Source organism: Panthera leo, chromosome A1 (genome assembly GCF_018350215.1).
Source record: "Panthera leo isolate Ple1 chromosome A1, P.leo_Ple1_pat1.1, whole genome shotgun sequence".
NCBI classification, from domain to species: Eukaryota; Metazoa; Chordata; class Mammalia; order Carnivora; family Felidae; genus Panthera; species Panthera leo.
The window spans coordinates 70,963,724-70,990,854 of NC_056679.1; the positions used below are offsets into that span (position 1 = coordinate 70,963,724).

General features: G+C 36.4%; 1 protein-coding gene across 5 annotated transcripts in view; it reads left to right on the forward strand.

Moving 5' to 3' along the window:
• Positions 1–27,131, forward strand: part of PCCA (propionyl-CoA carboxylase subunit alpha) — a 474,500-nt gene that overhangs the window by 219,240 nt on the left and 228,129 nt on the right. For all 5 annotated transcript variants that reach the window (XM_042929832.1, XM_042929843.1, XM_042929812.1 and 2 more), the window contains 3 exons: positions 3,265–3,367; positions 10,704–10,798; positions 13,672–13,822. In XM_042929832.1, coding sequence (XP_042785766.1) covers positions 3,265–3,367; positions 10,704–10,798; positions 13,672–13,822 — 349 coding nt within the window. The remainder of the gene's footprint in view (positions 1–3,264; positions 3,368–10,703; positions 10,799–13,671; positions 13,823–27,131) is intronic.

Consider the following 27,131-nt stretch of genomic DNA (forward strand, 5'->3'; position numbering starts at 1 on the left):
TTATGGGTTCGGGCCCCGTGTCGGGCTCTGTGCTGACAGCTCAGAGCCTGACTGTAAGAATAAACTCATTGCATGGAGTGACAATATTGGTTGAGGATCTGTGTGATAGGCACTGTTTTAGTAGTGTTCCAGGAACACAGACAAAATAATCCTTTCCTCTATGCAGTTTATATACTAGATCTGGAGTTCTTAACCTTTGAGTTCCCAGCCCCAGGAAATTGAGGAGAGGTTTATGCATCTGAATGAGGGAAAAAAAGGACCTATTTCTTCACTAGCTTCTAGTTGGGATTTAGTGTTTCCTCCAATATAGGCAACAGACTTACAATAGTGGTAATATCTATGAAACTTTGTACCACTTTGGAAGTCACATGTTATCACATTACAGTTGTTGAAGATATCTCTGAGTAACAGTGATTATTATTAGATTTGTTGTTGGAGCTTATTATTATAAAGAACCCCATACATTGTATCCCAAATTTGTTCTTAAAAATATTTTGATGCCTGTAGTTCAATATAATTTGTTTCGTGTGCAGTCCTGTGCATTTTCTTTCTTGCACTTTTGGCCTTGTTTTCACAAGAAGTTCATGTGTTGCATGATTATGCGAAAGAGGTATATAGCATAAATCCAGACAGTAGGAGACACCACTGTGGCCATCTTTGGAAAAGACAATCTGCTGCAGCCTCTTGGTAGGAAAGAATGATGTAATAAAGATATAAAACACAACGGTTCTGTAAGAGATGTGTATTTTATAAACTAACTTTTTTCTCACTGTTTTGCCCTCTTGTATGGCACTTACATAGCAATTTCACTGAAAGCTTTAGCACTTACTTTTCATTATTCTTCTTGGGATCTCAGATTGCTTATCCATCATTTCTCCAGGGCTTACTGTTAGTAACATATTCTTTTATGGTGAAGATAACTCTTAAATTTCTAGGTATTGAGATTTGCTGTGCTATTAACCAATGGATTTTAATTTAGCATTCAGTATTTTCAGAAATCACTGTATCTATTCATATATTGGGCATCTTTTTGGGTAATAATTTAACCCATTAAATGGCACATTGGTTCAAAATATGTTGATAAAATTTATAAAAATATGTGCACCCATACTTTTCTATCTAAAATACTGCTCTCACTTTGATAAATCGTATCTGAAACTTTGTTGAGATTAATAAAAGTATGACACTATTTGGTTTGATAATACATGCTCTTTATTTTAAAAAGTTCCTCTGTATCCCCTGTTACTTTGGAAGAATCTGAACTACAGAAAAATTGAGAGAACAGTCCAGAAAATATCCATGGGGTTTTCTTCTATAGACACCAGTTGTTAATAGGCCACACTGCATCTACTCCTTGCCTTCTCCCTTCTTAAGGCAGAAATATTTTTTGCATACGCGATAAAAATTTTAGCCTTCTTTGGAAGGAAAATCTGATAGCCATTAATTGCTTTATTATTTTATCCAGAGGAGTGTCTTCCTCTTGTAACATCTTTCCTTCGTGGTTTTAGGGAAGTAGCACTTATGGCTTGTCTTAGAATCTTGGAACATCTGAAAGATTAAAAAAAATAGTGTTGTTATTGTATATTAAATTGGGAGAATCATGAAGGCTGTTGAAAGTAGACTCAGATATTTTCATAATAACCTCTGGCTTTCTTTTCCCTATCCACGTTTCAATGAAATACGGCATGACTGGAAAATTGATCATGTCTGCATTGTGGAATACCCCTGCTAGATTTAGAGGACTGTGAGGGCAGTTTCTGCTTTATTTTTGTATTCCTGTCACCTAAATATGCACCAGGCACATGGTTTCATGATTAGTAAAAATGTATTGAGTGAATGTGTAACTTAGGTATAACAAATGATGTTTTTAATGCAGTTTCCATGAGTTCCAAAATATCCCCGTGATGCTTTCAAATGTGACAATTTATTTGGGTGATTTTGATTTTCACCTTTAGTATTCTTGGTTTAAATGCAAGATGTAAGCTCTGAGTCGTTACAGCAAAGACAAACTGTAAAGTGCCTTGTTTTTCTTTCTGAATCCTCATGTCCCATCTAATAAAAAGTTGGTCATATGGTATTGAAAACAATAATTCATTGTGCTTTAGTTTCTTTGAGCTTTGCAGTCTCCTGAGATCTAAAAACTCCATTCCCCTAAATCAAAGAAGTAATAGAGGACTAAGAAAACCTGATACCTTTTCCCTCAGAACTCTGAGAAATAGGAATTGTTGCAATATGTTTTGAATTTATCTTCTAGTCATTGTTTACTTTCAATGTTGTATTTTTTTAAGCACAAAAACAAAAGTGGTATTTATTTCTAATATTGCCAGATGGAGTGTTTGCAAATTAAAAGATTGGAATAATTTTAATACTGTATTTAAGTACAGATACTTAATTTGAAGATTAATAAACTATTAATAATGTATAAAAAGAATTAAACTTTATATTCTGAATATATCAGTGAATGGAAAATAATATACTCATTTAGTTTTAGGTAAGCAAGTGTGAGTTTTTAATAGACCGAATGAGCCCAAGTGTATGAATTTAGTGAGCATATTTTAATTCTAATGATTTAAATGATTACAGCTTGGGAATAAAACATGTAAAGCGATAATCCTATCCATACTTTGTATTTTCAAAAATTGTACTTTCCTAAGTATTAATTTTGAACAAGTCCAGAAATGACTAAGCTGTCATGACCTGTATGGGTGTGTAGAGGGCAATTATATTTAAATAAAGGTGTGCATTTAAACTATCGTGAAATGTTCTTGAGGATCCTCCTGTTCTGTGTTCATTTTCACAGAGTATTTTGCTGTAGTTTTGCCCCAGTTGTGCCGTTGGTCAGTTTGACCCTTTGCATTTTTGTGTGTATATTCTGACTCTTGAATCAAATGGACATGCATTTTTGTATTTTTTAATAATAGAATTAAGGTACATTGGGTTGAGGAAATGGAATTTTATGTGATTTGTGTGGTTTATTAAAAATACCTGATTTTTCACAGTGAACTAGGTATTGGTATTCCTATGTCATTATAAAATCTAGGATCAGGGAAATTAAATCACTGACCGCACGTCACAGAGCTGGTGAGTGTAAGACTTGCAGCTCACCGCAAGTCAATTTAGATACTTGTGCATTAAGTGAATTTTTCTTTGCTTTGTTCATAAGTAAGCCACGATAAATATTTAATTGCTTTGTTTTCTTTTAGATTGAGGGCTGTGTTTGTTTTGTTAGTTTGACTGTTCTTCCTTTTTAAAAATTTTTTCCAGGGATGGTTTTCGATTTTCATCTCAAGAAGCTGCTTCTAGTTTTGGTGATGATAGACTACTAATAGAAAAATTTATTGATAACCCTCGTCATATAGAAATCCAGGTTGGTACATTTTAAAATGTTTTCTAATTATTATGACTTCAAAATAACATCATTTATTCCTATTGGAAACACATCCTTTCTTCCATTTAGAATGATTGTGAATCGTTCTGGTATGTTTCCATAACTTCAAAATAGAGAATGTACATAAATTGATCACTTCCCTTTGGAATTGGGTATACTTTTTGTCAGAGTGCCAGAATGTTGGTCAACAGAGGGAATGATATAAAAATCCCATAGGAACAAGCAGTCCCAAGATGGACCAGGCTGAATACATTGTGCCCAGAGGCTCATTAGCCCTCTTCTGAGACTGGCCATTTCAGAGCTGGTTTTGTTTTGTTTTGTTTTGTTTTTTAAGTGCTTCATCTGGATTCCTATTATTTCAGTTCACCAAATGTCTGCGTGGCTGGCCCACTGAGACAGGCATTCTTCTAGGAGCTGGTGGTAGAGAGATGAGTAAATGATTTCTTCTACTCAGGTTAAGATTTTAATCCAACTGCTAAAGTGGTTGTGGGGAGTATGGATTTCAGCAGGACAAACTGGGTTTTCTGAAATGGCACACAGAGGATGATAATGTGTCCTGAATTGTCATTTTTGTCAGAATTGTCTTCATTCTATTTTACACATTAGGGCTATGAATTGAATTAAAATTGATAAAACATAAATATCAAATTTGAAATCATACTGAAATTTAGGTTATTATTTTCCTCATTTCAGTGTGAATAGAGAACCAGAAAACTAATAGGTTATTTGCTGCCCTTGCCCCTTCTGATGGGGCATAGTAAAAGTCCTAGATTTTGTCATTGTGGTTTTGTTAAGTTTAATTTCCGTTTTACATAGATATTATTTATGAGTAGAAAATCTTCATCTAGATCCTCAAATTTTCCAGAATGGGAAAAATGTGCAAACATACATAATCAGTTAGTAGTTAAACAATTTTTTTTTAATGTTTATTTTTGAGAGAGAGAGAGAGAGAGGGACAGAGCATGGACAGGGGAGGGGCAGAGAGAGAGGAAGACACAGAATCTGAAGCAGGCTCCAGGCCCTGAGCTGTTGGCACAGAGCTCAATGCTGGGCTTGAACCCACGACCCACGAGATCATGACCTGAGCCAAAGTCGGACGCTTAACCGACTGAGCCACCCATGCACCCCATCAGTTAGTTTTAAAACGTCGAATATAGTGTATTTATTTCTGAAGTTAGCAGGATTTTTTGTTGTTGGTTTTTTGTTTTTAGATATTATAAATTGAGATAACATAGCTCTTCAGTAAAGTCCACAAATCTTGTGTACGCCTCAATAAAATTCTTGTGCACACATGGAAACCTGTATAGCAACCATCCAGATAGATAGAGAGATGGATGGATGGATGGATGGATGGATAGATAGATAGATAGATAGATAGATAGATATAAGATGTATAGCACATTTCTGTGACATTAGAAGATTTCTTCATACCACTTCCCAGCCAATCCCTGCATTTCACTACCAAAGTGCCTGCTGTTCTGACCTCTAACACCACAGATTATTTTTGTCCTTAAACTTCATATAAATGAAATTATACAATATATATTTGGTTATACGTACTTGGCTTCTTTCACACAATATCATATCTTTGAGATTCTTCCATGAGGCTGTATGTTATTTATTCATTCTAAGAAATTGTTCTGCAGGGGCACCTGAGTGGCCCAGTTGGCCAAGCGTCTGACTCTTGATTTCGGTTCAGGTCATGATCCCAGGGTCGTGGGATCAAGCCCTGCATCAGGCTCCATGCTGAGTGTGGAGCTTAAGATTCTCTCTCTGCCCCTCTCTCTCACTTGTACTCTCTCTCTTTCTAAAATAAAAAATAAATAAATCAGAATAAAAAAAATAAATTGCTCTGTGATATTTCATTGTTTGAATAACCTGTAATTTATCCATTTTCTTGTTGGTGGGTCTTCTAGTTGTTGTCAGCTTTTTAATGCTGAATAAATTGCTATGTCTTTTCATGGACATATATATTCTTTCAGATATACTGAGGAGAAATATTACTGGATTACATGGTAATGTTATGTTTAGTTCTGGTAAATACTGTAGTTGTCATATATTTGTATATATTTTTTTATTTTTATACAAGTTTTTTTTAAGTGAGAGAGAGAGAGTCAGACACAACAAGTGGGGCAGGGGCAGAGAGAGGAGGACAGAGGATCTGAAGTGGGCTCTGCGCTGACAGCAGCAAGTCTGACTTGGGGCGTGAACTTATGAACCATGAAGTCATAACCCGAGCCGAAGTTAGACGCTCAACTGACTGAGTCTTCCAGGCGCCCCATATATATTTTTAATAAGCTTCACTCCCAGTGGGGGGTTGGAACTCACAACCCTTACATCAAGAGTTGCATGCTTCACCAGTTGAGTCAGCCAGGTGCCCCTGTCCTTTATATATTTTGGATATTAACCCCTTATTAGATATATCATTTGCAAATATTTTCTCCCATCAGTAGGTTGTCTTTTTGTCTTGTTGATGGTTTCCTTTGCTGTGTGAAAGCTTTTTATTTTGTGGTAGCCCCAATAGTTTATTTTTCCTTTTGTTTCCCTTGCTTTAGAGAACATATCTAGAAAAATGTTGCTGTGGCCGATGTCAGAGAAATTACTAGAATTTTTATGGTTTCATGTCTCACATTTCGGTCTTTAATTCATTTGGAGTTTATTTTTGTGTATGGTGTTAAAAAGTGGTCCATTTGCAGGGAGCCTGGGTGGCTCAGTTTTCACCTCAGGTCATGATCTCATGATTTGTGAGATTGAGCCCCACATCAGGCTCTGTGCTTACGGTGTGGAGCCTGCTTGGGATTCTCTCGCTGCCCCTCCCTAGCTCACATGCCCTTGCTCTCTCTCACTCTCTCTCAAAATAAACTTAAAAAAAAAAGTGATCTAGTTTCATTCTTTTACATATAGCTGTCCAGTTTTCACAACACCATTAACTGAAGACACTGTCTTTTCCCCATCATACATTCTTGCCTCCTTTGTCATAGATTAACTGACATAAAATCATGGGTTTTATTTCTGGGCACTCTGGTCAGTTCTGTTGATCTATGTGTTTGTTTTTGTGCCGGTACCACACTATTTTGATTACTGTTTGTAGTATATCTTGAAATCTGGGATGGTGATACCTTTAAGCTTTGTTGTTCTTAAAATTGCTTTGACTACAAATTTTAGGATTATTTGCTTTTAGTCTGTGAAGAATGTTGTTGGTATTTTGGTAGGGATTACATTAAATTTGTAGATGGCTTTGGGTACTATGGATATCTTAACAATATTCTTCCAGTCCATGAGCATGGAATAGCTTCACATTTGTTTGCGACATCTTCAGTTTCTTTCATCAGCATTTCATAGTTTCCAGAGTAAAGATCTTTCATCTTCTTGGTTATTTTATTCCTAAGTATTGTATTCTTTTTAGTGCAATTATAAATGGAATTGTTTTCTTAATTTCTCTTTCTGCTACTTCATTATTATCATATGGAAATGTGGCTGATTTCTCTATATTGATTTTGTATCCTGCACCTTTACTGAATACATTTATTACTCCTAGTAGTGTTTTTGGTGGAGTCTTTAGAGTTTTCTATGTATAGTATCATGTGTCTGCAAATAGTGACATTTTAACTTCTTCCTTACCAGTTTGGATGCCTTTCATTGCCTGACTGCTGTGGCTAGGACTTACAGTATTTTGTTGACTAAATGAGGCAAGAATGGGCATCCTTGTCTTGTTTTTGATTTTGAGAAAAGTTCTTAATTTTTCACCATTGAGTATGGTGTTAGCTGTGGATTTTTTGCATCTGGCCTTTATTATGCTGATGTACGTTCCCTCTAAACCCACCTGAAGAGTTTTTATCATGAATGGATGTTGAATTTTGTCATGCTTTTTCTGTATCTGCTGAGATGATCATATGATTTTTTTTCATTTTGTTAATGTGGTTATCACATTGATTAATTTGTGAATATTGAACCATCCTTGCATCCCTGGAATAAATTCCACTTGCTCATGGTGAATGGTTCTTTTAATATATTGTTGAATGTGAAGGCCATCTTTGGATATGAGCTACCACAACCCATTCTTCAGGCCCTAATGATCATGTCCTTCCATAAGTAGAATATAAACATCTTCCTTTCAAGACCAGAATCTCTTTTTCAAACTTGGCCCTGCTATGGATGAGACTTCTTGTGTACAGTTCATTAAAAGCAGTTCTCCTGATGCAGAGACCTCTGTATTTAAAGACAGTTTGATGCCTCCTTGTCAAGCTTGCAATGGTGGGAGGAAAGGCTATGACACTGCAATAAGTAGCCCCATTCAACAAGGTTAAAAAAAAAAAAAAGCTAGGCACACAGTATTTATTGGCTGTTACTTTTTTTTTTTTTTTTTTTGAGAAAGATACAGAGAGAGACCAAGTGGGGGAGGGGTAGAGCGAGAAGGAGACAGAATCTCAAGCAGGCTCCATGCTGTCAGCACAGAACCCCATGCTGGACTCAAACTTACTAACCATGAGATCATGACCTGAGCTGAAACCGAGTCTGATTCTTAACTAATTGAGCCACTCAGGTGCCCCAGCTCTTATTTAGTATTTGAAAACCAGCAGTTGAAGTAGAGAGCTCTCATAGGAGATTTTTTGTTGTTGTAATTCTTAGTGAGAGATGATGGCAACTTGGGCCAGGGTGTTGGTATTGGAGGTGAGGAAATGTGATTGAATTCTGGATACTCTGTGAAGGTAGACTAGATTTTCTAAAAGATCAGATGTGATGTATAAGAAAAAGTGTAAGACATCAAAGATGGCTTTAGGGTTTGGGCCTGAGGAATTAGAAGACTGGGACTATCTTTTACTGAGGAAGGAAAAACTATGAGAGATGCATGTTTTGGGGAGGAAATCAGGGTGTGATGTTGGATAAATCACAGTTGAGATATCAAAGTGTAGGTACTAAGTAGACTGTTGGATATTTAAGTCTGTAATTTAGGGGAGATACTTAGGCTGTCCTTCCTGTAAGATCTTACAGGCAAAATTAATTCCCCCTTCTTTGTATTCCCCATCTGTCACTTATTTGTGCTATTAGAATACCATTTATTTTATCTTTGTCTGACTTTTCCAATAGACCAAGAAGTCCTTGAAGGCAGTTAGTAGGTCTTATTCACGTTTGGTTCCAACAACCAGGCCGATGTCTTTCACATTACCAATACTCTATAAAGCTTTGTCAAGTTGTATTAAGTAATTATATATCTACATCAGCCTTTATTTTCATTAGCCATGGCATATAATCTAGGTGATAATTTTAAACACAGGTGAAAGTGTTTTAAATAGGTAACAGTAATTACTTAAATAGGTAACAGAGATGTTGCTCTATCTGATCTGTGCTTGGAAGTTTTTTATTTTCCTCAATTTGCGTTTATATGAGGTGATTTGTGCACGCTATAAGGGACATTCAATGAAAAGTGAGCATTCCTTTCACCCTTGTCTCCAAGTCCCCTGGTTTCTGTCCCTAGAAGCAGGCACTGTTACTGTTTTTTGAATATCCTGCCATGGACTGTGAAGTATAGATATGTATGTCGCTTACATGCATATAGATATGTATGAAGCACTTTTCAGTAGGCAGTATTTCTGGGAGATTTTTCCACATTGAGTACCTGCGCATTGGTAAAGGGCTATATTAAAAGTTTTTTGTTTTTTTTTTTAAATCATGATGGGGGGCAACTGGCTGGCTCAGTCAGTGGAGCATGCAACTCTTGATCTCAGGGCCCTGAGTTCGAGCCCCACATTAGGTGTAGAGATTACATTTAAAAAAAAAAATTCATGATGGATTTAAGGATTAACTTCCCTTACAAACACTTTTTATTTAGATTGTCGGGTCACTTAGTTTCTTCATTTATTTAGTGGAATAAATCCTTGTCAAATTATTTTTGTTGAATGCTTAGGAAATGGCAAGACTTTATAAAAAGAACCAGGAGACTACACAGACTTCAGGGAAAAATAGATGTGATCCTATATATGAATCTAATCTGTTATAGTTAGAAATATTTCTGAGAATTCTTGGTTATGGCTTAATTTCTTGGACGCAAGGTCTGCTTTCACTCCCTTGTCAACTAGAATGAAAAGAAGTAGAATAAATTTAGTGTTAAACTATTTTTCAGGTATGCTTCATGCAGCCACCTTTGAGTCTTAAAAATCAAATTCCAAATTTTTTGACATTTAATTACTGCAGTGTTTTCCTTTGCTTGGATCATTCTTAAGATTTAGATAGGTTTTATTCCTAAAAATTAAGTTTGCATTCATATGTTAACTACTCATTTCATAGTTTGTTATACTTGCTGTAACCATGATCTTTTTTGATTTTATATTTTCAGCAGTCATATAAAATATTAAGATGATGTTATCTGCTATTTATAATGCGTAAGGAAACAGAGTGACTTGCCCAGAGAAGTGAGTTAAAATTGTTGCCTAGCCTAAGCCTTCTAGAGTAGCTTTTACTTCTGTGACCTTAACATATGCATTCAATAATAGTTATCTACTTCTTAATCATGAAAATATATTAATCTGTTCCTAAAAGCAAGCATTCTGTCCAAAAATACTAACCAAGAGCATGTTTTAGGGTTACCAGATTTAGCTGATAAGATACATATTAAATTTGAATTTCAGATAAACTGGTTTTTGTTTTGAAGTGAAGGTACGTCCTAGTAAGTATTTGGGACCTATTTTCTTTAAGATTTTTGGTTGTTTATTTAAAATTCAAATTCAGCTGGGTATCCTGTTATTTTATCTGGCAGTTCCAGCTCATTTTTCAGTATTACAAATGGGAAAAATCATAATGTGTTACATGGTAACCCCAGACTTTTTATCACTTTCTATAACAAAAAAAAGCACATAAAAACATCCGTATATAAATAACAGACTACATATTGGATGTAAATAAGATAGCATTTCTTGACCAACAGGTATTTAATGATGTTAAAAACAAACCGATGTTTGTGATAACAGTCATGGTTTTCCTAAAGCATCACTGATACCTGGAACATATATTCCCCTTTGTTGACACTCAGTTTCCTTCACAAAATTTGTACAATTGATGTGGTATTTCCCCTAGTACATTGGAAATGTAACATGAGAATTTTTTCCTCAAGTCTTTTAAAACATTTTAGTGAGTTTTGGGGGTTGTAAATAGTTTTCCTCTATTAACATCAACCAAAAGAGAAACATATTTGAGAGGCACATGTGTTCTGTGAGGTGTGCTTGGTAAAAACCAATGGTTGTTGCATGGTGAAAACATTAATTGGGCACATACTCTATAGGTTTGGCAGTATAATTTTTCAAGCAGTGTACTCTGTCAGGTTTTAGGTGATAAACATGGGAATGCTTTGTGGCTCAATGAAAGAGAATGCTCAATTCAGCGAAGAAATCAGAAAGTGGTGGAGGAAGCACCCAGGTAAGAGTTTCTCTCAGTGAGCATTTATAACAGACTGATTTTGTTTCTTACATTCCTTTCCCATTTTACTGGCTAAAATTGCTTTAATTGCAGTTTGGTAGACATGGTATGATTCTATTGATGTATATTTTTATAATTAAGAATTTGCCACTTCATCTTCCTCAGTACTTAGTGCATGACACGTGAGAGAGTTCTTGGGAAACAAGGTGGGGTTTTGTTAGAGGAGAGAGTTGGGTGGATAGCCAGCTATGACTTCCACAGGCTTCTAGGGAATAGACCCTGCTAGTGTTTCCAGTCATGTGGAATGTCCAGGATCTTCTGTTGGTGAAAGTTTCATAAAGGTGATCCTGAAGTTTTTAAATTTATCTTACCATGAAGAGGCTTCTGGAGCATAATTTTTAGAGATTTCTTGATTTATCAGCACTCTTTCAGGCACTTCTCCAAGCCACCTTTAGATGTGTTGAATATAGCAATTTCATGGAACTTCATGTCTAATTTGATGCTAGGTTGGTATTTGTATATATCCAAGTTGTCTCTTAGTCCTTAAAAATCCCACTTGAGTGTACATTGTTATTTTTAATAACCAGGCGATAAGGAGTATAGCCAATTATAACTTTGTCATAGCCAGTGTGCCTTGATATATGTGTATAGTTTCTGTAAAAAGTAGATGTGGCTATGAGCAGATTTTTAATCACAGGGTAATGGCAAAAAGCAAATCCTACTTCAATTATAATGGTTTTTATTTATTTACTTTTAACGTGTATTTATCTTTTAAGGAGAGAGACAGAGCATGAGAAGGGGAGGGGCAGAGAAAGGAGGAGACACAGAATCCGAAGCAGGCTCCAGGCTCTGAGCTGTCATCATAGAGCCCGTCACGGGGCTCAAATTCAAGAGCCATGAGCTAAAGTTGGGCGTTTAACTGACTGAGCCACCCAGGTGCCCCTGGTTTTTAAATATATGGTATAGTATAGTGGTTTTAAAACATGGTTCCCAAGTTTTTTGCCACTTCTCCTGTTGAGGAGTAGGGGTAGGGATCTGTGTACCTTCCCCCTGGTTTTGTGTTCTGTGACTGTTTGAGCAATAGAGTGTGTAGAAGTGATGCTGCCTGAAGGGGCCTTAAGAAACTGCCAGCTTCCACTTCTGTTTTCTTGGGACGCTTAGCTTGAAGAACAGCCCACTGCAGCCTGCACATGGCCTACCCCTGTCTCATGGCCCAGGATCAGGATGTAAGAAGGAAGGAAGAAGAAAAGGCAAAAACAATGTTTATCTGTATCTTTAGGAAGGATCCCTAAATTTACCCGTGCTAACTTGGTGGTGATCTGGAGTTAGGCACTTTGCTGGGAAGTTGGGAAAAGTCTTTTTTTTTAAATTTTTAATGTTTATTTTTGAGAGAGAGACACAGAGAGCGCGCGTGCGCACATGTGCAGGGAAAGGGCAGAGAGAGAGAATCGGAAGCAGGTTCCAGGAGCCTGATGTAGGGCTCAAACCCACAAGCCGTGAGATCATGACCTGAGCCGAAGTCGGATGCTTAACCGACTGAGCCACCCAGGCACCCCGGGAAAAGTCTTTTTTAAATTAAGTAACTGTGTGTCCTGCTAAAATTCTTCTAGTTGTGTAGAAGGGGACAAGGATTCCTGGTAGAATAATAGTAGTCTCTGACACACTGCTTTTATAATTTGGTGCTATCTTCTTATTGCTTCTAATATAACTAATTTTTTATTTAAAATTCACTCAGGTTGAGTGGGGGAAAAAACCTTTCACAGACTAGGAAACTTGAATCATTATTTTTGTTGCATTTCTCTCTCTTTCTCTGGAAATGTAAGTTTTTGTTTGAACTCACCTATTCATTGAGAGAAAAAAAGGAAAATTTAAAGCCATAGGAAGCAAAAAGAAAACAAAAACAAACAAAAAAAATGGGAACTGATCATTATACTTGATAGGTATTTGTGTATTATTATTTGTGAAAAAGTAAAGTAAGTGTAATATGTAGGTTTCAGTTTCTAGATTTTGACTTTACTGCTGTGTTTTGAGTGCAGTGATGAGGTTGCTTATCGCTCTGAGTATTTTTTACTTCTTTACGGTTTATTGAAGACATTTCAGGTTTATTTGCCTGCTGGAGGGTTATTTTGGTATTGTGAAACAAAAGTTTTGAGGATTTATTACATGTACAATGAGTTCTTGTTATATGTGGTAGTTATGTTTTATAGAGTCCCTGTGAACACTGAATTAGTGAATACTGAAGCATTGTTCCTAGGGGAGACCCAGAGTTACGTTCTGTGAGCCTCTAGTTGGGTCATTTTAATCCCTACATAACCTTGATGAAAATGTCCTGACATAACCTTGTTTTATGTGTGTTCCTGTTGAAAGACACCTTGCTAAATGCATGTTGTTGGTTCATTAATACTGATCTCATAGCCCCAGTCGGCAGTGCTGTAACACATGCCGGAAGGTAGTTCATCCACCACACGTGTTCTTCTGAAGGCACATCTCATGCTCTGGTTTCTCTTCAAATCGCATAAATCTTTCGCCTTTCACTGAAGGCACATCTCCCAATTTTAGCTTGCGTAGATTTGAATATATGTGTTTAAGTTTTACTAGTTGGAAACAACTACTTGTGCGAAAACTGATGGAAGTTGCAGCATAATGTGGAAAGTTCAAATATTAGTTTTATGAAAAATCTGAAGCTGACTTATTTAAACATGTTAGGCTTAATAACACAAAAAGCACATGTTATAAACACTTGTAAAGCATATAATATAAAATCTTAAATTGATAGAGATCATAACCTGAGTAAACTCTAAGAAAATTTTTATACGGTGCACACAAAAGATTACTTTTGTTCAAAATGTTGATTAATCTTTCTGTATTGGCAGCATTTTTCTGGATTCTGAGACTCGAAGAGCGATGGGAGAACAAGCCGTAGCTCTCGCCAAAGCAGTAAAATATTCCTCTGCTGGAACCGTAGAATTCCTTGTGGACTCAAAGAAGAATTTTTATTTTTTGGAAATGAATACGAGACTCCAGGTAACTGTTTTTCATTCCTCACCACGCCTCTATACTTGACCCTCTTCTCCCACCCATTTTTGTTTTCATGAAACTTACAAGTCAACTTCATAAAGTCCTAAAGATTTCATGTTTATGCTTGTGCTAAGACATGTGTTGGGAATGATAGATAAGTAACAGGGTAATTTAATGGTCAGTGTCTAGGCCTTCTGCTTTGTTACCGTTAATATGCCATATTGGGAATTTCACTTGGGTTTTTTCCCCTAACCTCTCTTGATGACCTGTATTAGTCAGGGTTCATGTCCTGTTGAGAGAACTGCTGTGGGTGTGATAAACAGAAAGGGATTAAGTGCTTACAAATCTTTGGAAGAGATGGAGGGAGGAAGGGTCCCTAGAGTAACTTTCAGGAATGGCTCTTAGAACTAGACCAACCAGCCTGGCTTCTAAAGGAACTGCCACCATGATGAGGTTGAGAAGTCAGGCTGCCACCCTGGAACTCTTTTTTTTTCCTTTTCTTTTTTTTCTTTTAACTTGTTTTATTTTTTATTTTTTAAAATTTACATCCAAATTAGTTAGCATATAGTGCAACAATGGTTTCAGGAGGAGATTCCTTAGTGCCCCTTACCCATTTAGCCCAGCCCCCCTCCTACAACCCCTCCTGTAACCCTCAGTTTGTTCTCCATGAGTCTCTTTTGTTTTGTCCCCCTCCCTGTTTTTATATTATTTTTGTTTCCCTTCCCTATGTTCATCTGTTTTGTCTCTTAAAGTCCTCATATGAGTGAAGTCATATGATTTTTGTCTTTCTCTGATTGACTATTTTCACTTAGTATAATACCCTCCCAGTTCCATCCACATAGCTGCAAATGGCAAGATTTCATTCTTTTTGATTGCCGAGTAGTACTCCATTGTATATATGTACCGCATCTTCTTTATCCATTCATCCATCGATGGACATTTGGGCTCTTTCCATACTTTGGCTGTTGTCGATAGTGCTGCTGTAAACATGGGGGTGCATATGTCCCTTCAAAATAGCACACCTGTATCCCTTAGATAAATACCTAGTAGTGCAATTGCTGGGTTGTAGGGTAGTTCTATTTTTAGTTTTTTAAGGAACCTCCATACTGTTTTCTAGAGTGGCTGCACCAGCTTGCATTCCTGGTGGAATTCTTGACATTAGGGACATACTTCCTCTGTTCCAGTCAAGGTCTAGGAGGACTGGTGGCTTTTATTCCTTCTTCCCCTTTTTCTTTTATTTAAGCTGTAAACTAAAATACACATTCAGAAAAGTACATAAAACACAAATTTAAAGTTGAAAAATTACTATAGCAAAAACCCATGGAAGCATCAAATGGATCTTGAAGAACCAAAATGCCAGCTTCTTACACCCCCTGCCCAACTTCTTCCCCTTCTAAGGATCCCTTCTCCATCCTTCTAGAGCTATTTCCTATTCTGACTGAATCCCGACTGAATCAGCCGGGATCATGTGATATGTAACTTTTTATACCTTGCTTCTTTTTTCAACATGATAAGATTACACTGTGGGATTGGATTTCATTTATTATGGCAGAATTTATGGTATCTAGATGCGTTTCAGACCAATGTTGTAAATATTTGTTGAGTTTGTGTATGTATTTACCTTAGCAGTGTTGCTAAAAACTTAAGATACTTGTGTTTGAAATCACTTTTTTAGCCTGTAGTTTATTGGTGTGAATACCTTTAAGAGTGACAGAATTTTGTGTTTTGGAGATTAATTTGATTTTGATTAAAAATAATGTCTTTGTAACGAAGTATGTCTAATTAGATAATTAGCTGGGAAATCACGTTTTTTATTAAAATGGAGACTTTATCATATCATGATGGGAATACTAGTTTGTAATATGATTTCTGAAGGGAATTTAAAGTGACCAGAAGACATTTGTATTTTATTACAGACGTAAGAGCTACTAGATTGTTTAGGGTAATTATCAGAATTTACAAAATTAAAAACAAGTGTTGTCTTCAGGACACTTTATTCGTGTGTGTGTGTGCGCGCGTGCGCACGCGCGTGTGTTTTATTTGTTCCTGGCTCATCTATCTCAATCCGAAAGTTTTTCCAAGTTGGCCCCCCCATGGTTGTTTTGGTATAAGACCTCTGAAAGTTGGTATTATGTCAAATGATGCTATGCAGTTGATCAAAGTCATTAACTACTTATGTTTACAGTTTATGTCTTAGATAGCTTGTCAGCAAGTTCTGTTCTGGTACTCCCAGAAAAAAATTATAAATGAATTTAAAAAATTAATTTTGTGACAAGTTTTATCCTATTATATCTGATAGTACCTAATTTTATGCTATTTAATATCACACTTTCATCCATTTGTCTTTCCCATTTAATGTTTTATTATTATTTTTTTTATGTGTGTTGACTTCCAGTGACTGTAATCCTGTCAGTTATCAGACAAATTAATTTTGATTTTCTAGAAGCATGTGTGTTGGGATATTTCTTGGTGGAAGCTGTAACTGAATGGGAACATGAAAAAAGAACCTTGAATTTCATCGTATTCAGAAAGCCATTCTTACATATTTCAGAGACTTCTTTCTGATATTTAAACAATTCAAATGTTCTTGTAATAGATTTTCTCTTTCAAATTTCTTTACTAACCTTAAATTATAATACTTAAGGCACATTCACCAAATTCTTTATCTTCTAAGATACATGTTATCTCTAATTAGTGTTTCATTTTGAGCCTGGAGGGCTATAATTTTCTGTGTTCTTTTTTTTTTTGTTTTGTTTTCTTCCTTGAAATATCTTGATTGGGCTATCACTTTTTCCAGCTTCAGAACTTAACACGCTTTTTTCTGGTTAACAGAAATGTGAGTAGCATCACATTGCTTGATTTTTTTTTTTTTTTTTTTTGGAGCGAAATTTGAAATACAAATATAGTTTCTCCTTAAAGAGGTGCGACACTGAGAAAGTCACCACTTTTGGTGCATGAATGCTTGGTTCAGTTGACTGGCTTTGTTCTCAGTCTGGTCAGAATTTATATGTCAGAATTATCTATGCTGTCCTTGTATATGTTTGATTGTTTTCACAGTCATTAGTTTTCTGTTGCTTAATGAAAAAATTCAAATGCTTCCCCGTTACGGTTCCTTTTTTCTGTATTCTCCACCTTCCCTCAGAGTCCTCTTTCCTGCCACTGTTATTCTTGATATACTAGTTAGGAGAGAGTCCTTTCTTTCCCAAGTGTGCTATTCTGTGTTACCTCTGTGTACCTTTATCATGTCATTCCTTTTGCTTGAAATGTCTCATTTCCTGTAGTAGAAGCTCACATATACATCTACTCACACACACATACCTGTATAGATGTTTCCTTCTCTCCTTACGGAAGACCAAAAAACGTGATTTTGTTAAAATGCCATTTTAATTAACGAAATTGTATGTAATTCTGCTTGAATAGTTTTAGTTTCGTATCTTAATGATAAAACTAAGAATTGGCAATATTTGGTTTAACAAAATTCCAAATGGTTCAAAAGAGTATACATTGGAAAAATAACTCTCCATACCACGTTTTTATTTCAACCATTTAATTTTCCTCTGGAAGCATCCTTTGTTTTACTTAACAACGCATCTTTGGTAGTGTTCCATATCTAACTTAAAGCATTATCTTCTTTTTTTATGATTTTTAACATTTAGTTGTAGCTGTACAGTCCTAGAATTTCACCAGTTTCCTGTTGGCAGTTTTTCCAGGATTTTGCTATCACAAATAGTGCGATTATGAATGATCCTGTACATCATCATTTTGCACATGTGGAAGTAGAATTGCTGGGGAAATGTGAGCTTTAGTAATTTAGTTAAGTATTATTGGTATCTTTTATAGGAGAGCTTATTTCTTTATTCCCTGACCAAAAGGATCTTTGACTTTCTGCCTTTGTCTAATAGTGAAAAATAGCATCTCATTTTCATTTTCCTTCTTATGAGTGAGGTTGAATTTTTCTTCACATACTGATTCACATTCCCTTTTCTTTGAATTGACTATTAGATCCTTAGCCTTTTGTTATTGTAGGTGTCCTTTATTTTTTTTAGGCAATTAGGCATTTGTGATATTAAGAGGAAGCAATGCTCTGTGAATATTTTTCACCTTTCTATAGAGTGAGGGCTTGCCTTTTTTTTTTTTTTTTTTTTAAGTTTACTTATTTATTTTGTTAGAGAGGCAGAGAGAGGGGGAGAGAGAGAATCCCAAGTAGGCTCCTCACTGTCAGCACAGAGCCAAATGCGGGGCTCAAACCCACAAACTGTGAGATCGTGACCTGAGCCAAAATCGAGTCAGCCGCTCAACCGACTGAGCCACCCAGGAGCTCCCCTAGAGTGAGGGCTTTCTAGTCAAAGAAAGACCGTTCGTGCCTAGATTGAAGGATAGCAACTTTTTAAAAAAAAAAATTTTTTTTTTAACGTTTTATTTATTTTTGAGACAGAGAGAGACAGAGCATGAACGGGGGAGGGGCAGAGAGAGAGGGAGACACAGAATCGGAAGCAGGCTCCAGGCTCTGAGCCGTCAGCCCAGAGCCCGACGCGGGGCTCGAACTCACAGACTGCGAGATCGTGACCTGAGCTGAAGTCGGACGCTTAACCGACTGAGCCACCCAGGCGCCCCGAAGGATAGCAACTTTAAGACAGAACTGGAGAGAGTCTTATTTTTCCTCAGAGCCATTTGAATTTCCCCTTCCCTCAGAAAGATAGGTGTACATTAGAGCCAGGTTGGCTCACTCTCCTCAGGGTCAAGGAAGGGCAGATATGGCATCAACTCTTACATAAGCCCTGAGTTTAATAGTTTTGGGGTTCCTCTCCTGTGCTTCTTACTCTTCTGCATGCGCAGGGAAATAAGGCCTTTATCACATTGCCTTATATGGAATTGAGATGTGGGGAATAGTGCTAACATGTTCTATGACTAAATAATTGGTTTCTTCTCCCATCTACAAACCATTTGTTTCTTGGCAAGATTACCAAATAAATGTGGATTAAAACAAAACAAAACCAGGTGTGATTTGTTATTTTTCCTTCTTCACCTCTTGCCTCTTTGACTTGGTATATTGTTTTTTCTTCCTATGTAGATATTTTTTGTTTTAAGTCTTACAGTTGCATTTTAAATATCTTATTTTTGGTGTTATAACATACTTAGGCTTTTCCTACTCATTCATAAATTAAATATTTTTCTTACATGTTTTCTTTTAGTACTTATTTCATCTTTCCTGGTGAAGTTTTCACTTCATCTGAAATTTGATTTTATCTATTTATCTTTTTTTTTATTTTTTTATTTTTTTAATGTTTATTTATTTTTGAGACAGAGAGAGACAGAGCATGAATGGGGGAGGGTCAGAGAGAGGGAGACACAGAATCCGAAACAGGCTTCAGGCCCTGAGCTGTCAGCACAGAGCCCGACGCGGGGCTCGATCTCACGGACTGCGAGATTATGACCTGAGCCGAAGTCGGCCGCTTAACCGACTGAGCCACTCAGGCGCCCCTGATTTTATCTATTTAAAAAATGGCTACCTGATTGTCACAACCATCTTTGAATAATTTTTCTTTTATGTAGTAATTGGAAGTCACCTTAATTATATCATGAATTCTCATATGTATGTAGATCTGTTTTCTTTTTTAACCTTTCTGTTTAATCATGTGCTAGTACCACACGGTTTGGGATGTTATATCTCTGTGTTATAACACAATATCCAGCAGGACTGTTCCTTTCTCATTACTCTTATTTTTTTATATGATGTTTTAGAATTCACTTATTTCGTTTATATTTAACCAAAGAAAAAGATTAAAATGATGAAATTGCTGAACTATTAGATAAATGTTTCTAATTTTCCAGAGATATTAAGTCCTTAAAAGATGTTCTTAATAAGAAAAATGGTTATTAAAACCATTTATGTTTTTGTCATATTTCTTCATACTTTAATTTGAAAGAATATATTGTTTCCCTTTTACAAAAATGAATGGAAATTGGCATATTTATATTTAATTCTGCTGTCTTTTCCCCCTAACTCTTCATTTTTGCTATTTTTATTATTTTATATTACTGTAACATTTCTGTAGCAGAACTCTCCTAGTGTCTTCCCTTTTTGTATTTTAACTTGTTTTTATGGTCACCAGCAGCATCTTTCCATAGCCTCATGATTAATCAGTTCTTCATTTTGATTCATCTTATGGTTATATGTTCTTCTTTTTCTTTCTTTTAAAACCAAGAACTTATTTTTGAGAGGTATCCATGGTGTATTTTCTGAGTTCTTAGATGGGTGGTAAGGTTGTGTTTATAACTGAAAAATTTCCTTTCACCTGGGTATAAAATTCTGGGGTTTGAGATAGCTGAATTAGCATGTTACTGGACTTTTGATCCAATACCAACCCTTGAGTAACTACCAAAATTCACTAAGAAAACAGAAAGAAAGAAAGAGGAAAAGGAAATAGAGAAAGGAGTGATGAGAAATCACTTGGAAGAGAGAAGGCTCTTTAAACTGATCTGTGTGGGGAACTATAGCTGTAGGGAGGGAACAGCCAGTGCTGCTAGGGAAAGAAGAGCAGGAGGAAAGCTCTTGCTTGTTCTTTGCTTTTGTTTAGGGACAGTTATTGCCCCTCCCTCACAGGGGAGCCTCGTATTGATGGCTCTGACCAATTCGAATTAATTTAGCTGATTCTTTTAATATTTTTTATATCTTCTTAATCACTACATGTACACAGGTCTTTCTTGATTTCCCATTTTCTTCTGTCAGCGTCTCACTTTGTCCACACCCTCTGCACAAATGCACATTTCCCATCTTTCTAGTCTACTATGTCATGATTTGGGTTAGCTCAGTGTTGGGATTTTATTATGACCACAGTGTGAACACTATTCACAGCAGTCCTGTTGTCACCTAAGATTACTTTCACTTTCCTGCACCAGTTTTTCTTTACTGTTAAAAATTGTCTTTGTTTGCTTAGTTTTCTGTGTGCCTATCACTTATTTATCCAAAAACTTGTCCCATGTTTGAGTATTTGCAAGCACATTGAGTTTTCTGTCAGTTTTACTTTTTGGTAGAAATAGTTGGTTCCTTTTGACTTACTGTAGTCTGGACTGGTTGCCTTCTACATTTGCATTTTGACTTTTTAGCTGAGATTTCCCTACTTTGTCTTGAAGATTCCTTACACTTCCCTTTTTTGGATCTCTTTTCTCCTGCATTTTTGTCGTAAACATTCGTTTATTCCCTTTTTTCCTGGAACACATCTTTAAAAGGTAGCTTCCTAAGAACTAGTGCACAGGACCTAAATTATATGAGAATTTGCATGAGTGCAGATGACTCTGTATTAACTTATTGTGGGGAAAAAGCCCAATAGTTTTTATTGTGGTGTAATGTGCATATCGTAACATTCATCCATTTTAAGTATACAAACTCAGTAGAGTGAATGTTTGTATCCCTCCAAAATTCGTATGTTAAAACATAACTCCCAAGGTGATGGTATTTGGAGGTGAGGCTTTTGGGAGATGATTAGGTTACAAGGGTGGAGGCCTCACTAATGGAATTTGTGACCTCGTAAAAGAGACCCTAGAGAGCAACCTTCTCCCTTCTGTCATGTGAGGACAGTGAGAAAGAAGACTCCCATGTATGAATTGGAAAGTGACTCTCATCAGACATTGAATTGGCTGGCACCTTGATCTTGGACTTCCCAACCTCAGAACTGTGAAAAATAAGTTTCTGTTTTTTATAAGCCACTCAGTCCATGTTATTCTGTTACAGCGTCCCAAACGGACTAAGACAAGTCAGTAAAATTTAAATAAATATACAGAGTTGTGCTACTAACATCAGAATCATTCTATAGAACATTTCTATCACCCCATAAAGTTACCTGTGCACATTTGAAGCCATTTCTTTTCTTTTTTTAAAAGATTTTATTTTTTTAAAGTAATCTCCACACCCAATGTGGGGCTCAAATTCACGACCCCGAGATCAACAGTTGGATACTCTAATGACTGAGCTAGCCAGGTGCCCCTGTAGTCATTCCTTTTTACATCCCCACTCCCAGACAACTGTTAATTTACTTTGTTTCTGTAGTTTCCATATTTTATATTTCTGGACACTTTGTATACGTGAGATCAAACAATATATGGTCTTTTGTGTCTGACTTCTTAGCATGTTTTTGAGGTTTATTTATGGTGTAGTGTGTTTCAGTAGTCTGTTCTAATTGCTGAATAGTATTCCATTGTGTGGATATCCTATATTTTACTTCCCTACTTATAAGTTTGTGGATATTTTAATTGCGTCCACTTTTCGGCTATTGTGAATAATGCTGCTATGATGATTGAGGTATAAGAGTTTGGACAAATTATTTAATTACTCTTGGGTAGATACATAGAATGGAATTGTTTGTTGTGTGGTAAATTATCAAACTGTCCAGCTGTCTGGACAGCTGTAAAGTGGCTGCACCATTTTACATTTCCATGAATAATGTGTAAGAGTTTCAGTTTCTCTACATTTCCATATCCTTCTGAATAGGTACTTTTTAATTGTCTTTTTCATGATAGCCATTCTAGTGGATACAAAATGCTATCTCTTTGGGGTTTAATTTGCTATTCCCTAATGCTTAGTGATATCAAATCTCTGGGTGCTTATTGGTCAGTCATGTTATCTCCTTTAGTTAAAGCGTCTAATCATATCCTTTGCCTAATTTTAAATTGGTTTACCTTATTACTACTGAGCTGTGGAATTATTATTTTTTTTAAAGATTTTATTTAAGTTATCTCTACACCCAACGTGGGGCTCAAACTCACAACCTTGAGATCAAGAGTTGCACACTCCACTAACTGAGCCAGCCAGCTGCCCCTGTAAGAATTCTTTATACATTCTTGATACAGATATGCAATTTCTAGGTATTTTCTCCCAGTTTGTGGCTTGTCTTTCTATTTTCTTAATGGTGTCTTTTGAAACATAAGTTTTTTACTCATTAAAGCCCAGTTTACTATTTTTTCCTCATTTATGGATTGTGCTTTTGGTGTCGTACCTGAGCATTCTTTGTCTAACCTGAGGTCACAAAGACTTTCTCCTGTGTTTTTTTTCTAGAATTTTGAGTATAGAATTCTGGATTAGAATTAACTTTCTGTTAGTGTCTTGAAGACCTTTTTCGGCTTTCTTTTAGTTTCGACTTTTGATATTGAGATGTATTCTGATTCTTGACCATTTGTTTAAAAAATTTTTCTCCCTCTTGGGGCGCCTGGGTGGATTAGTCAGTTAAATGTCTGACTTTAGCTCAGGCCATGATCTCACAGCTCGTGGGTTCGAGCCCCGCATCAGGCTCTGTGCTGACAACTCAGAGGCTGGAGCCTACTTCGGATTCTGTGTTTCCCACTCTCTTTGCCCCTCCCCTGCTCAGGCTCTGTCTCGCTCTCCTTCAAAAATAAATATTTAAAAAATTAAAAAAAAAAATTCTCCCTCTAGAAATTTGCAAGATCTTACCTTTGTCTCTAGTTGTGGCCAAAACTGTTAGTTGTCTACCAATTACTACTAATAAGGAAAAATAGCTTTTATCTTTTATTAACATTGTGAATTCTTTTGATACTTTTGCTTTATATTCCTATAATAAATTTTAATTAGACATAATGATTTTCCTTTTGGTGTTTTACTGGATTTTGTGAGCTAATTATAATGATTTTGAATTTTTATTTTTTTAAATACTGTCTTTACCAGACTTAATATTATATGTATTTTTTGAAACTGTGAGAATATTGTATAGGTAATAGGCAATATGTGTTCCTTAAATATTAAAACTCAGATGTGAATCCATTTGTATTGGTATCTTTCTCAGTGGTAGGTCTTTAAACAACTTTCTAATTCCTTTTGTGGTAGACTGTCAATACTTTATGAGGTAATATGATCTATTCATAATCAAGATTATTGAAGGTTAATGATTTATTCATGTTCTTCTAGATTTTTTAAAATACTTTTTAAGTGTATTTATTTATTTTGTGTGTGTGTGAGAGAGCATGAGCAGGGGAGAGGCAGAGAGAAAGGGAGACAATCTCTCAGCGCAGAGCCTGATGTGGAGCTCAAACTCATGAACCATGAGATCATGACCTGAGCTGAAGTTGGATGCTTAACCAACTGAGCCACTCAGGTGCCCGAGTTCTTTTTTTTTTTTTTATTGGATCTATTTGATTTAGAAAGAGATACGTAGAATTTCTCATCATAATTTAAAAAAACAGGGATGCCTGGGTGGCTCAGTTGGTTAAGTGTTTGGCTCAGGTCATGACCTTCACGGTTTATGGGATTGAGCCCTGTATTGGTTTCCATGCTGACAGCCTTGAGCCTGCTTGGGATTCTTGCTCTCCCTCTCTTTCTGCCCCTCCCTCACCTTCTCTCTCAAAAATAAGTAAGTAAATAAAAATATATTTTATCTTTTAGAGAAGTTTTAGGTTTACAGAAAGATGAGTAGGAAGTACAAAGAGTTCCTATATACCCTTTTACCCATCCAGCCTTAGTTCCCCCTATTATTAATGTTTTGTATTAGTGTGGTATATTTGTTACAATCGATGAACCAGTGTTGACACATTGTTATTAACCAGTAATTTACATTAGGGTTCATTCTTGGTGTTGTACATTCAGTGGGTTTTGACAAATATTTGATGACATGTATCCACCATTACAGTGTCATGCAGAGTAGTTTCACTGCTCTAAAAATTCTTGGATTCAGGACCTTCTTGCATTTCTTTCCTTGGCTCTTTCCGTCTTTCTTATTTCTTTCCTTCCCCACCCGCCCCCATCCCTTCCTTCTTTTTCTTCCTCCATGTGTCAGTTTTTCTGTCTCTTTTATGCATGGAAATTGTCAAACATACAAAAGTCCTAAGAAGAGCAAGAGTGGTATGGTAAAGTCCCGTGAATCTGTAACCTAGCTTTGTGTTTACTTTGCTCATATTGTTTTATATAAGCCTTGCTTTTGTCCCTTTTAGATGGAGTATTTTAACAAAAATCTCAGACATTATGTAATTTCATCTGTTACTACTTCAGTGTACATCTATATTCATTCTGCAGCAAGTTGTCCTTGCATTTTAAGCAATGTTTACTTTGCATATTTATCTATATATCTATATCTGTGTATGGTAGGTATATGTTTATGACATTTTACTTGCATTGTGTACCTTGTATCATTATATCATATCTTTGTCTTGTTTAAAGGGCTTAATTTAAAAAAAAAATTTTAACATTTATTTTTGAGGGAGACAGTGTGAGAAGGGAAGGGGCAGAGAGACAGAGGGAGACAAAGAATCTGAAGCAGGCTCCAGGCTCTGAGCTGTCAGCACAGAGCCCAACGTGGGGCTCGAACTCACGAGCGATTATGACCTGAGCCAAAGTTGGACACTTAACTGACTGAGCCAAACAGGTGCTCTTGTGTTCTGTTATTTGATATTTATGTTGCTCTTCCAGGCTTCTAATTCGAGTTCTAATGGCTACATCTTTTCCTTAAAGTATTCAACTAAGTTGCATAGTTGGGAAATCGTGTTATTTTATCCCAGAAATTCCCCTTGAGCATGGGGGTATGTGTGCATGTGTTACTACCCTTGAAGTTTCTAAATGCCCCATTGCTTTTTTTTTTTCCTCCTGTTCCTCAGCTGCTCTGTTTCACTAGGTATCTATAGTCATTATTCTGAATGATTGGCCTGTCCCTGATGGGTAAGCTGCCTCCCGTGGCTTTACTGTAGTTGATTTTGGGTTCACTACTGAGTTCTGTTTGTTGTAATATTCAAAGTGGCAGCAGTCCTTCGAGTGGTTGAAGACACAGCCTTATCTACTCCTGAGGTCAGGAAGAGCATATATCTCTTCGTGTTCTCTTCGTCTCCAGGAGAATCCAGCTAATATTCATTCACTACTCAGACTTGTTAGCCGAGTGATCAGGGACTCTCCTGGAGCCTTTAGCGACTTTGTTTTCTGGCAGCATAGATCTCTGCAGGCCAAGCTGTCTCCCTGACCTCTTCTTTCATATCTTTTCCTGGGGATCTCTGAAGCTGGCCTCCAGGTGTCCCTCAGCCCACGGGAGACCACAGCCACCTGCTCTTCATCACTGTTTGCAGTATCCTGAACTGCTCACTGACTCTGGGGGAAATAGAGACCATGGGATTTGGAGTGGAGCAGTGCTGGTTTGGCCATCTTCCAAAGCAGAAATATTTAACCAGGGTTACCTGGATATCGTTAAGCAGCTTTGGAGGAATCTGTGGACCCTCTGAAATTGGATACATGCTTTTCTAGAGAGAAATTTAGTGAGGTTCTAGACCCTAAAATGGTTCATAACAGCTATAGCTGACTAATGGGCAAGTCCTTTATTCATTGTTTTCATTAATTGCAAACATCCTCTATTCTGATTAGCGCAAGTAAATCCTAGCTCTACTCCTTCCTGGTTGTAGGACTATGAGGAAGTTCCTTAACTTTGCTATGCTTCATTACCTGCATCTATAAAGGGACAGTAACTGTAGCATGTGCTCTATAGGATTATGGGCATTAAATGAGTTAATGCATTTAAAATGCTCAGAAAAGTGCCTGATTTAGACTAAACACTCCTTCTTCCTGAGAATTTCACCATGATATTCTGCATGCTATGTTTGTTAAATGTGGTTAACGTGTTTACTATTACTATTGTCATTATTAGGAAAGCTTGTCAGTAGTCATTTTTTTCAAATGGCAAACTGAGCCACAAATTAATAACTTTTTAAATTATTCTTTTGTCTGTTAACTGCAGAAACATTGTTGCAAATGAACAAATATACTTGCAATAAACCACTTTGAAAGGTATCTTTTTATCATAAGGATATTTGTGCAAGAGACTAGGAGACTAGAAGAAGACTTGGAAATGTAAAAATGAAGCTGATGGGTAAAAGTGTTTGTTACATTCATACGTTATTTTTGCTTAGACCTTTTTCTAGAAGATTAATGTTAGGACCCTGAATATACCTTTGCAAATTCGTGTGTGTGTATAATTGCTAATTTCCAAGCGTAGGTTGTTTATAGATTTTAGTTCTTTGGGAAGACAGCCTTTATGTAGTCTACAAAGATGATAAGAACTGGAACACTGTCAAGTAGAAAGGAATAATATCTTACAGTAGTGAACGCCCAGGTGTGGTCAGCTGGCTGCCTATTCCATATCCTTAAGAAAAGACAGCTGAATTCTCCCACTTTTGTTAGATTTTAGTCAGTTGCTCATATGTGATTGCCACAGTGAAATCAGAATCTGCTTTCACAATGGGATGGAAGAGAAAGTGAAGTGGAATTGATGAGATTCTATGGAGACGAGACACCCCCACCTCCCATCAGATAATTCTGCACCATGTGGTATCTTTA